Genomic DNA, 13824 nt, shown 5'->3' on the forward strand with positions numbered 1-13824 from the left:
TATATATATATATATATATATTGAACAGAAGAACCCCATTTTATGTATAGAAAAATAACATTAGCCTATCCGAAGCCAAAACTGATAGGAGATAATGCTAGGCAGGTTCCCATTTCCAGAATTTATACAACTCGTTACTTTAGATACGACAACTTGATATCATATAGTATGTAGTCCATTTGATATAGTACTACACACCTCCGATATGAGAAATTAAATTCCATGCAACTCTTAATCGATCTGAACACTTTTATTCATTCATAAAGCGGGATGATTTCATGGATCGGTCATAGTCAAGCTCCGGAAGTCCTTCAAAAGGGCTGTTCAGCTGCATGTGAACGATCGTCTGACGAAGCTCCGAAACCTCTTCTTTGAGCTGACAATTTTCCTGCAACACTTGATCGTAGCGCTCCAAGTAATCGTTCAGTCTATCCACGAGCTGGCTATTCTCGTTCCTCAAGCAGACGACCTGCGACCAGAGCTCATCCAGGTGCTTCTGCTTGCGCATACGCGACCTGCGCGCGGACTCCCTGTTCGAGATCATCCTTCTCTGTTTCCGCTCGTTGATTATGTTCAGCTGCTGCTCGTCGCCTTCGTCGGAAGTCGAGTTGCTGCTGAAACAGCAAGTGACTGGTTGGGGGCTGAGTTCCTGGATTAAGTTATGGCTCGGACACGGCGAGTTGAAGTGGTGGTGGTGGTAGGATGGTGGGTTGATTCCGGCGAGGGGGAATTGGGGCGGGAACTGGGACGGGAGTTGAGGGAATAGAGGGTAACGGAGCTCTGAAAATTCGCTGGATTGCATTGCTTTGGATTTAGAGGAATATATATGGTGAATAAAATATATCTGGATTGAATGGAGGAGAAGTTGGAGGTGGAAGACGAAGTGAAACGTGATCGAAGATGTGAATTTATAGTATGGAGAAGATGATGAAAATGGAGAAACTTTTTGCTCCATGTTTAATCCAGGATACCTACGCCTGTGTCACACAGGATAATCCAAAATAATAAATAATGTGTGTCAAGAATATTTCATTAGGGAAAAAAAATGTTTTTCCTTCTTTATATTTGTGTTTCTTCACGATTTGAGTATGCTTTGTTATTGAAATTGAGTCTCATATCTTTCATTATTTCCCTCTTTTGTTTTGCGATTTATTCTCTCTTCTATCTGAGTATTTACATAGCACCGTACATGTCGACGTGACATACAAAAAATGATTAAAACTGTAAATAAATAAATAAATATATATATATATATATATATATATATATGATACTCACGAAAAATTTATGGTCTGCTTCCGGCACGTGTCACTAATCCAGACGCATGCTTAAAAATTACCCTGAGCCTGAAATCACAAATAAGACCGTTAGAAGGGGGCCAAGAGGGTGTCTTGGCGTAGCCCCTGCGACGCTCAAGTCAGAGACTGAGGATATATAGGGGAGCAGCTAAGGGCGATGCTGAAAATAATATAGTGAATTTTTTATCATACGCTCAAACCTGGTATTTATAGGAGAATACCTGGGCCCTTGGGCTTGTCTTCCATTTGGGCTAGGGATGGGCCAGGGGTAGTGGGCTCATCCATGGTATCAATATATACCTGGGTCCTTGATGGGCTTGTCTTCCATTTGGACTAGAGATGGGCCAGGGNATATATTAGAATAATGTTGAAATTAATATCGAAATTTGATGAAATAATCAAGAATATTCAATATTATTATGTAGTAAAGCCAATATTTGAATTTAGGAAATGTATAAAATTTTAGAAATAAAAATATCTCAATATTAGTAAAGAAGATATTATGATTAGGGGGGATCTACGCAAAGCTAGTGAGCTCACCTATGGCAGTGGAATGCCATTCGATATAAAAAAATTTTTTTTCTATTTTTGCAATAAACTCCTAAATTAGTACGGACAACACCATTAGTCCATTAGATCTTACCTGTTGTCTTCTATGCATATATAATTTAAAATATGAAATTATAAAGTAAAAATTTATTTTCAAAATAAGTATTTTTTACTAAAAATTTTAAAAGGATAAAATAATAATAATTGTTATCCGGAATTAATATTTTCCAGTACTGAAGATTTTTCGACCAAATTTAAAACTTTTTCCAGCATTGACTGGTCTAGTTTATGAAATTGAAGTCAATCCCAAACAATTTCAACATAGACACTTGAATAACGTTAAAATCATTAATTCACAGATATAATCGAATAATTTTCATTCTTTTTCTCAATTTAAATTTTTTTTCATCCAAATATTGACATGATATCAAAAAATTATTATGTGTCATCGAAATTCTCTGATGTGACACTGGTCATTGTTGCTGTTTCGATGTCAAATTAACCCTCAAATTAAAAATAATTAAAATTACAAAAAAAAATTACAAATGAATGAACTAATACGACATGAATAGACTAATAACAAAATTTAAAATAAAAAATATGTTAGTTGCAAGGCAAAAAGTTAAATATAATATGATTTCATAGTTGATTTTTATGGAGTCATTGGAATAACATTATTTAATAGAAGTTTATATCAGATCATATTATTTAATTTTTGTTGTGGATAATCTTTTCAAAAAGGAAAAGATGCTTACGTCATAGAAAATAATTTTGTAACTCGGTGAGAAAATGGTATGGGGTGAAAAGTCAATCAAATAATAATGGTCAGCCAAATTAATAATTTATTCGCTATATGTTTTTAATAGATGCATAAGTTATTTAATAAAAAAATCATTACTAATTAAATTCATATTTTTTTTTAAAAAAAAGAACATAATTAAGTTATGTTTCTTTATTTTTTATTATTTCTGATAAATTGCATCTAGCACTTCTGTAAAAAAAAAAAAAACAATGAATTATATAAAATCAATTATCTTTCTAAACATTGTATTTTCCAAAAACCCGACGAGCACTTGGCTCGTTTTTTAAGAGTTTTATGTCTGATTTTTAAAAACGAAGTATTTTATAAACCCACTGACTTTTTACAACTTTTTCAGATTTTTGTTAATTGTCATATGTTAGTTTTATATCATTCTATTATTGGAAATCATATAGCCATGAGTGCNAATGAAAGTTAACGATAGTTCCTATCCATTCTTCCAAGGGGTGATAATTTTTTTAATTAGTGTTTAATTAATGGTAGATTTGTAATGGGCAATATGTTAATCATAAAGAGGGATAAGTACAATGAATGTGATTTAATTATAATCGATCATGCTAATGAATAGTATAAACAATGGAAGGATATGTTATGAGACCTAATTTTGTTAAAGCATACATTATAATAAATATTTTTAATATATTAATTATATCTATATGTTTAAATACAATTTATACATGTCACGCCTCGAAACTCGGGATTGACACCGATGTTGTTTAACAATCACACGATCAAAACAACAAGCCTTTGCAGCACAGTGTAAACCGAAATCAGTTTATATATCATAGTCTCAAATGAAATAGCAATTGTCTTTACAATACCGAAATCTCAAAAATAACATAGTTTAATGCGGAAACGTAAAACTAAATAACATAATAACTTTAAGCTTAATCTAAATTCTCGAACGTTCACCATCCCCAGAACTGTTCGAACTCTTCTTCCTCGAGTTCTTCTTCGAGCTTATCTGGGAAGGGTTGTAATGAAGTGAGTATTTTGGGAAATACTCAGTAAATGAGGGAATTTCGAACACCACATAAAATTTTATAACATTTTCGAAAACATAACATATAATTACGACATGTTTTTCATAATCGTAACATCATATCCATAACATAATAACACTGCGATTTTTCACCTTTAACGGTTTACTGACGTCAGTCCCTAAGTTTTAATCCTCTAAGGGGGCGAGGTCATAAAACGGTTCTATCCCACCGTGAAGGGCCATATGTTGGAATTCCACCCATTTTTAGGGAATCCTCACAGGGTCAAAACACAAACGCATCCAAATTTCATAAAAACGTATAGACGGGAGACAGTGCTCGACCGAATTTTTAAAACCAAGAAAACGAAATTTCATAGGCATAAAACCGAATTTAAAACAGCCCACTTACAGTTTATTGATGCTAAAAACGTAGGTGATTGGCTTCGGGAATTGAGTCGCCTCTCGTTCTTGCTCGGACAGTACGTCGGCTTCGATTTCTAGCCTATCTTTGGGACGACTTTTCAGCAGAATTTCGGCTAGGGAATGCTACTGAAATTCTCGAAAATTTCAGCCAAGAATTTTGAAATTATGGGGTAGAGAATGCTAGGGGTTGATGGACTATTTATAGGGAAGGATGGTGGAGCTAAATTTGGTACTCAAATCATACCAAAAATCATGCCAAATCTCAAAATATTGACTCCAATCTTCCTTGCTGATTTTCGAAAATATTGAGGCCAAGTGAGGGGATTTATTCCTTAATCCATTGCTCTCAATTTGGTTCGAAATCTAGGTGTAAGGGATGGAATGATTTTTTTATTTTTATTTTTGAACAAATTTTGTTGATTTGCTTCTCAATACCTTGAAAGCTTCCTTGTCCATGCACCACAATTATTAGGCATATAACCTTGTAGGATTTTCGAAAATCCTATTCAATATCATGCCTTAATTCTTCTAATTATTAAGATATCCCAAATCTTGTCGATTCCTTACTCCAATTTTCGAAATAATCATGCATTAGGGTAAATATTATTAACTTGATACCAAAGATTTCCAACAAATATTTCCCATAAGCATAACCTTATTTAAAATACTACAAAAAAATCCTATGCTAAAAATTTCCTTACAACTTATTAATTATTCCATTGAAGATTCGGTTCTCACAATACATCATCTTTCTCGACAAAGTTTTAAATATTTGGCTCGATTTTAAGAGGGATTAAACCTATTCGTTTTTTCTTTTTCATTATGTTAATGGTAATGGCGACTATACAAAAATTACCATGGAATCTTCGGGTGGATCTTGGGATATTGATTTGAAATCTATGGTTTTAATTATATTTTTATTATTTACCATGAAACAATATGTCATACCTTAAATTCATAATTTACTTATTTATATGTTGATAATAAAAAATATAATAAATTTAGAATGACATCATAATTGGGTGAACTTGAAATTCATCATAATTAATATGAAATAAAAATAATATAAAAGCATGTAAATGATAAATTTGAAGTTTATGGTCTTATTTCATTAAACAACAAAAATAAATTTGAAATTCATCAATTCAAACACAACATTCGTGAATTTCAGCTCGCTTCTTTGTTTAATTTATGTTACATATGTCTACATGAAGCGAAGTTTATGTTTAGTTGTTACTTGTTTTAATATAAAGATCGATGTATCTTATAAAATAGTTATCCAACTATTCCCCATGTTTTCATAATCAAACTCGTTATCAAAACGGTCTATCTTAAAAAAACGGTTCAATATGTCGGACTGTTTCCACCGGACGGTTGGACCAAAAAAACGTTATATCATGTAAAATAATAATATCATATAATAGATATACTGTATTTTAAATTATAAAGATCTTAAATGTATTCCAAATACGACACTGACATGCCACATACATGTGTACTGCGACCGCATCAACATTCTTGCATAAAAACAAATAACATTGTAAAAAATCGAAAAATTCATTATTAATTCTGAAATTTGACAATATATATTATCAAAGTCAAAAAAATATGCACAACCAAAATTATAATTTTCCCGTCAACTAAATTTAGTGGTTGAGCTAATTTTTATTTATTTTAAGGTATTGCTTTTAAATTTTATTTCAATGGAGCGTTTTAATTTCTTTAATTTTTTGTAAATTGCACCGACCAATGTATACATGTACACACACACACGCACGTATGTGTATTATGTATACTACCTTCTTAAAACAACATAATTAATTTAAAAGCATATAAGCACACGAATTAGTCTATTTGTAATATGTAAAACTTTCAAAAACACACACCACTACAAATACTTTACATGGACTTTAATGTGTTTACTCTAAAAAACAAACAAATTTCTTATAAGGTAATTTTGTAAGATAGATGTTCAACCCAACTCAACTTATGAAAATATCATTTTTATGACAAAAATATTACTTTTTCATGATAATTATGAATCATGTCAACTCATCTCACAGATTAATCGTATCACAAGAAACTTTATCCTAAAAAACATTTTGCTTTTTAAATTTATTCCTATCTTCTAAAAAAAAATACAAAATATATAAAAGCAAGGCAAAGGAAAAGAACAAGAAAGGGTTGGCTGGAAACCTTGTTCTTTTTGACGTGAATGATAGAAATTATTAAAACCCACTCAAGGCACAACTCTGTCACCATATCTTATCTATGTTTCAAAATCGTGCCCGTATCTCATCATTTTTTCCATTATAACCTCTCGTTTAACTTCATAATTATTGTCCAATAACTTATAGTTCATCTGATACTAAAAAATACTAAGCTTGAAACGAGATTTTGAATGCGAAATCTAATTGTAAAAAAGCAAACCACCAAATCTCATTGACTTTATTTAGATAAAACATTTCAGAAATTTATAACGTATTTTTCTCAAATTTATTCAAGTTTCGTTTATCTGAACCCACCAGCATATAATTTACAACTATATTTTTATTTTAATGTTGCGGAGTAATTATTTTGTATATGAAGATTTTGGGAAAATTAAAATTGTGGAAGAAATCTAATGAATAGGGACAGGGCCCGTAAGTAACGGACGAGGTGGGATTTAAAGTGACNTTCTCGTGTATCATAACGAGTCAATTATTAAGAGAGATTGTTGAAGCGCAATAAATACTATTGTTAGGAGATAGATCAAAATCTGATGTTTGAACTGTTGTACGTCTTAAAATATTTGAGTTCAATCATTAATACCAACTATTAAAGAAGAAAAATCTGGTCCTACAATATTAATTCCTCCTAATTCTTCATGTGTATAATATAATTTATGTAGAATAAAATTTTTTCTAGAATAAAATTTTTTTATATATAAAAATAAGGCTATACACGAGTATAAAATGCGATATTTATAGGTAAATGGTGTTACTAGTTGTTGTAAAGACCTTCACTTAGTAATATATTATAAAAATATAGATACACACACAAGTATTTTTAAAAAATAATATAATTTTAAAATATATTTATCCCTTTAGGACATTTGAGGATCAACTTAAATAAAAAGAAAAGATATTAAAATAGTATTTTTTATTTAAGAACAATATGGAATACGATAAGTAGTTAACCAGAATTAAGTTTGGAAAATAATTGTTGTCTGATTATTGTATTACTTTTAATTATTCAAAATGTATATATAAATTGAATATACCATACCTTTGATATAGCCAACTTTTTACTACGTTGTATGCACTCCACTTTAATTATATATATTTTTAATAATACTAAATTTACGATTAATATATCGTACGACGATATTTACAATAATTATATCATAATATTTTATTATTATATCTTAAGATTTTGATATTATATCATGAGGTAGTACATAACAAAGCTCAGAAGCCGGGTTAATAGGGGATAAGTTTCATTAACATCGAACGTAATTGTTAAATCTTAATTAATTTAATTAATTAGGGTTATTAACTTTGTCTTTCATCACTTAGTCAGGGTGCCAAACACTTAGTCTATGACACAGGGACGATATAATATATTATTTAATAAATACACATTTTAAATTAAAAAAATAGGGTGCAATAATTGTTCTATTGACTATCCAAACATACATAATGTGTTTGGGTTGTTGAGTTGTATAATTACCACAGCACTGATCATACAATTGATATTAGAATAAATGTCACATATTCAATTTTCGTGGACTTCCAAATTGTGCAATTATCGAGAGTTTGATTGTTCATGGGATGTTATAATTACTTCTGTTGAGAGAACGATCGGAACATGATGTCTGAGTTGTTTAATGATTTAAAACATTTGACTTGTATTGTTATCACCAATGTAATTTTTAGTAAAACGATAAACACTCAATTCTATATCATTATATCGTGTGTAATGAATAAATATTTTTAAAGGCATTGCCAGCTTAGGCGACATTTATTTTATATGATATAAGAATATCATAAAAAAATTGTGGGTGGTGCGTTTGATTGTTAGAACTATTTTGTACGCATTAGTACGAAAGTGTGCCTACGTACGTACTTGGGACAAGTTCCCGATCCACTAACTTTGTGGGATATATAATTGTTTGGTTGTTAAAACTTAAAAGTATATTTAAATGAGCTAAAAAAAGGGCAAATTTATGTTGGTTTTTTTTAAAACACTTACTATAATTGGTGTTAAAAAAAATTAATTTTATGGGTCGATATTATCCATGTTATCGATTATTTTGGCCTAGCTAGATATCATATGAAGTTCCGAACACACTCTTTATCATAATATAGTATAGATAATATAGAATATAGACATAGTAAAAAACGAAAAAGGGTTCGCATTGACAATCAACTAAAAAATCATTATATTTAAATTTTATAATACCTAGTGAGTAAACAACTCTTGAAAAATTATTCGATCTGTTTATATTGAACGTCTGGTTTGTTATTTTGTAGTGTAGTTTTCTCAACTTGGTATGTTCTTGTGATGGGAAATTGGATCTTAACAAAAAAAAAAAAGAGAATGTTTGTATTGTGGGGTGTATGATGTTGAATTTGATGGAACAATTGCAATATTTGAGGGGATATATATGCACCCTTTTGAGTGGGCATTGGTCACATTGTGGAGCCAACTCTTGTTTATTTGCACTCTATTTAATTCCTCCATAAGCAATACTCATCACAATTTAGTGATTCATCTGCAAAATATTTCATAGATATGATAAGAATAAAATAATTCTACCTAGAAATCAAGCTAGGATTTATGAGAGATATATACGTTTGTTCAAGCAGAATTAATTAATGAATATTTAAATTTAATCTTTTGGGGTTTCATGAGAAAAATATTTGAATTTTTTTAGCAAAATTAATCTTTATTTACCAGGAATGCTGATATAATATTGTACATCATCACATAGGTGTTATATCAACGTCACTCGACGCAACATCAACAACACGTTGGAAAGAGAACCAACATTGTAAAAATATGATGATGATGAACTAAAACTGAAATTGAAGAAATAAAAATAACATAAATATACATGATCGAAATTATAATTTTCCATACTTTTTTAATAAAGAAATAAAAGGGTGTTTTTATCTACACTTGAAACTATAAAATGTTGTTATTTCACCATACTCTCCTTTTCATATATATGAATGTATATACACACATATATGTATATCGTCAGGAGTTAAATCGATTAAAATATAATTATTAATAACTTATTTCTATCATTTAATAAAAAATGAACTCATTATAGTTTAATTTTATGTAATGTCTGTGTGTTTTTTACTAGTATTATAACGAAGAATGTTTAGAAATCGATGTTACTGTCTTTATATATATGATATTATTTAAAAAATTAATATCATTTCATAAAAAAAAATAATTTCAGGGTGGACTTACTTTTTTATGAATAACATATGACGCGTTAAAGTGATGTATTTATAAATATAAGCATATAAAATATTTTTTAAAAAATGACAGAATACTTTATATTTAACGGGAAATTGGACTCAACTTCTCAGCCGCCGTTTTTTTTTTGTGTTCAGTCTCTGGGTATTTTTTTAGTACCACATTTCCACATGAAGTGTACCACAATTTGTATGACATAGTACCACAATTTTGTGGGTAGGGAGTGAACCCAAATAAATGTTTTGATTGAGGATTTTTCACCAATTTCCCCTATATTTAAATCATTGCCAAAAAATTTAATGAAAACTAACAATTTTGAGATAGCATATTTTATATATATATATATATAAAAAAGACATCTTACGTTCTATTTTGCTGCTCAATTTTTAAAAGGTGTTATAAATAAAATTTAATACTGGAACTCGGGCTCAAAAATAGGAGTTATTAGTTTGAGTTTGATCTCGAGCTCAAGTTATATTAATTTTTCTCGAGTTGAGTATTTTATGAACACAACTCGAGTCGAGCTCAACTCGAAAGATATTGACATATTGAATCCTCTGATGACAAAAAAATTAAAAGGAAGCAATTAAAAAGTGTCTGGCCCGTGCAAAAAGTAGTAGTTAAATTAATACAAATAAATTAGTGTGTAAATGCAGCCATTCGCGAGAGGTAAAGTCATGATTAGGCCAAGTTTGTGTGGCTGTCCCCACCATTCATGAACATATTTGACATTTTCTTTTTTATTTTTTTAGGACGACTCAGCAAAACTGGATCAGTTCGGGTTCTAATAAAAACTCGACTTACCGGTTTTGCTAAATAGCAAACCAAATAATTCATAAATACAAACCAAATTTTTTGTTTGGATGATCGACATTAAACTTTAATTTTTTACAAATGAAATATTATTATTTTAAAGTATAATTTATTTACTAGCTATTATAAAGACAAATGAAATATTTTGGTTATTTTTAACTATAATTTATTTACTAACTATTATAAACAGACAACGTTTATATAAAAATATAAAATGTAATAATTACATTATAAATTTAGCATAAAGAATAAAAATCCTCACAATGTATTAGTTCAACTTGAAAAAATTCTAATATCACCATCTTAAAAATAGAAAACAAATTTAAGAAATAAATAAGATCAATTACTTTATATCACAAAAGATTAAGTAAAATATTTCTACAATTGAAAAAAAAAATTATATTTGTAAAAATCCATTTGGTTTGAATTTTTTTGATATGATTTTTGTATCAAACCAATGGCATAGATTCCAAAATAGGTTCAAAAATATTTATTTGCATTATTTCGTTATATCTAGCCTTTAAATTATTTCAGAAAAACATAACTAGTAAAATACATGTAATAATTGAAAACCATTATTATCTTAATAAAAAAACAAGATATATATTATAATAAAATGAAAACAATTAATTTCATGATTACAAAAAAATTATAAGCTATGCAAAAGATATATATATTTATGCAAAAGATAATTTGATCATAAATATCATTAAAATGATGGAACTATTATATTTGCAGCTACTCAAGAAAAGAAACCCATGGTAAATAAATGCCTATGTTGGTAGTATTTTGCCCTTTGTTCTTGATTTTTCCCCACATAATAAGTTATTTGATGAGATAAGGTAGCTAATCGATTACTCAGTTGATTAGTCTCGGTGTCAAAAGCGACGAGGGCGAGTTGAGCCGGTCACTATCATCGTTAGCTCGTGCATCCTAGAACCATTCCATATGTACATCACTACCAGGTAAAACACGATAGGCACCAATATTTAGTGTAAAGTGTTCAAATGGATGTTATCTTCTTACCTGAACAAGGTAAAGCTGTTTATAAATCAAGGCAACTTTTGAACCTTATTGCTGAGCTAGAGTATTAGTGTATGAATAGTTTTGACATGAAATAGATAAAGTGGGTACGGATTAGTCGTCTTCATGTTGAATATGGACTATGTATCCTTGAGATTTGATTATCGGGACAGTCGACCAGAACGAAGATTTGGAGGAACGTATGAGATTGCTTCGGCCTGTTTGAGATTTTTCGGATCAAACTACCATAGAAGCACCATATTTCAAACACAAGACTTTATGCCGCATGTTAACCACAAAAGAAGAAACCAGTAACTGTATTAAGTGTATTCCTATGAGAGAGACATTTAGGTAGATATCTTATGAATTGTGTTTTGTAGTTTCATACCGATTGATTACTCGCACTTCAGAGTTGTTTGTCCCATTATTCTATAAATACAGATAGAGAAGGGATGGCAGGTAAGACTACCCGCAACATAGTAAAGTTCACGAGCTAGCATCAACATCGATGTAACTGAACAATTGGAAACTTTATTCATAACAATAGAACATGAACTGAAGACGGGCAGTAAAAAAGTTTGCAATTTCGATGGTTTCAACAAACGGTCATAAGATGCTAAGATATATCGAACACAAACCTAATATGTACATCAAACATAGCTCATCCAGTAAAAACCGGTCTCTAACATTATCTTCTTATCCCATTATTAATAGGGGTAGGGGCTCGACTGCAAACCTGCATCTCATTTTTACACCAACTAATTCGACCTTGATTATAGTCCAGACCGGCAAACCATCAAAAGGCAGGTAAATCCAGAAGGAAACACCCGGCTATCCAACTGATCGTCTTCTCATATGACCCAACATACAGCTTTGCGATTTTAAAAGAATTATAAGCAAATCAGCTAAAACTCATATATTCAACATGACAGCCGAATCCATAGTAAACTCTGCGGCTTCACCAATTTTATATACAACACTAAATTAACACACCCCCAACTATCCAAAATCTATTATCTTTAAAAGAAAACATTTTTCATATTAATCCACAATTTCAACGCAAAAGTCCAAAATTGTACCTTACCTCAAGATCGTTAGCCTTGAAGCAGAAAGTCCACCACCTCCTCTTCTCTCAGACCTCCTCCTCTCATAATCTGCATCATCCGTGGGTAACTCATATCGACAAACAGGACATGTATTCCTATTGTGGAGCCACGGCAAAATACATTCACCGTGGTATAAATGGAAGCAAGGCATCCTCGTCAACTTCTCCCCAACAGCAAACTCATCCATACAAACCGCACAAGAAACCAGACAACTATTTTCCTCTACCACCTCCTTTGTATACACCACCGAAGGCAGGTTCTCCACGACGGATTTAGCAGCCGGGGGACTACCCTTTAAAGCATTCTCATTCTCTACCAACTGCCCGAAAAGGGTATCATATTCCAAAGCCAAAATATAATCTTCACGATCCCGCAGATTGCCATGGGGAATCCCACTCTCCTCAATACTCTCTGCAGAATTTTCCAGCTCAAAATTCCTCTCCAAATTATTCATTGCCAACAGCACTTCCCATTCTATATTTCCTTCATCTTCTTCTCGCATAGCATCACCTAACATCGAATTTCCACCGTCTGAGGAAGAAATATCTGAAGAAACGGAGATTTCCTCGATTCTATCAATAACAGAATTCAAATTCTCTACCTCGTCAAAATGGAGTCTTTCACTCACCTCCTCCCATTCAAACTCTTCCCGCTCATTTGCGCTATGATAGTTCTCATTATTTACCTCAAAGCCATCATCATAATTATCATCATCGTTGTTGAAAAAACCAGAATTCACCTCGAATTCTTCAGAATCTGACTCCGAATCCATGTCCGCAACCCGAAGGCCCCCATTTGACCCAAGGCCCGGACCAAACCCGAACTCAAGGCCCGAAACGTCCACCGGTTCTGAATCAAACTCCCAGATCGGGTCCTCCCTCAAGTAGGTTTCACGCGATTCGAATAGATCTGTGACGAAATTCATTTGTTCCTCATCTTCTTCGCCTCCGAAGAAGAAGCAATTCGGGTCCTCGTATTCAGAATCCAGGTTTTCAGCTGCGTTTGCCTCAAACTCGAAATTAAAGGAACTGGTGTAATCGTCCAAAAATGTGGGGTTTGAAGGATTACCTGGAGAGGAGAATGAATCGAAATTAAAAAATAAAGGGTCGCGATGACGATAGAGTTCTTCTTCCTCCACGGCTTCTTCTTGCAGAGGCACATTCGTGGCGGTGGATGATAAGGAGCGCCGGGAAAGCGGCAGAGAATGGTGGTTGAGGCCGTGTAGATTAGAGACCTCCGCCATTGGAGAAATTTGACGTAAAGAAGAGACGCGGCGTGTTTGTTTATTTTCGTGTTTTTGTATTAAAAATGTTATTCCAAAATTATTTCTCTTTG

The 13824-nt window shown here is 31.5% G+C and overlaps 2 protein-coding genes across 2 annotated transcripts; both read right to left on the reverse strand.

The window, feature by feature from the left end:
- Window positions 1-58: 58 nt before the first annotated feature.
- On the reverse strand, window positions 59-1096 carry LOC140974411 (uncharacterized). The gene has a single exon (XM_073437846.1). The coding sequence runs from the start codon at window positions 953-955 to the stop codon at window positions 251-253; it is 705 nt and encodes a 234-aa protein (XP_073293947.1). The 5' UTR covers window positions 956-1096; the 3' UTR covers window positions 59-250.
- A 10798-nt stretch (window positions 1097-11894) lies between these two features.
- On the reverse strand, window positions 11895-13824 carry LOC140974412 (uncharacterized). The gene is made up of 2 exons (XM_073437847.1): window positions 13558-13824; window positions 11895-13485 (listed from the first exon to the last, which is right to left on the reverse strand). Exons 1-2 carry the CDS (start codon window positions 13730-13732, stop codon window positions 12464-12466), a joined length of 1197 nt encoding a protein of 398 aa, XP_073293948.1. The 5' UTR covers window positions 13733-13824; the 3' UTR covers window positions 11895-12463.

Source organism: Primulina huaijiensis, chromosome 3 (assembly GCF_012295235.1).
Source record: "Primulina huaijiensis isolate GDHJ02 chromosome 3, ASM1229523v2, whole genome shotgun sequence".
In the NCBI taxonomy this organism is placed as follows: Eukaryota; Viridiplantae; Streptophyta; class Magnoliopsida; order Lamiales; family Gesneriaceae; genus Primulina; species Primulina huaijiensis.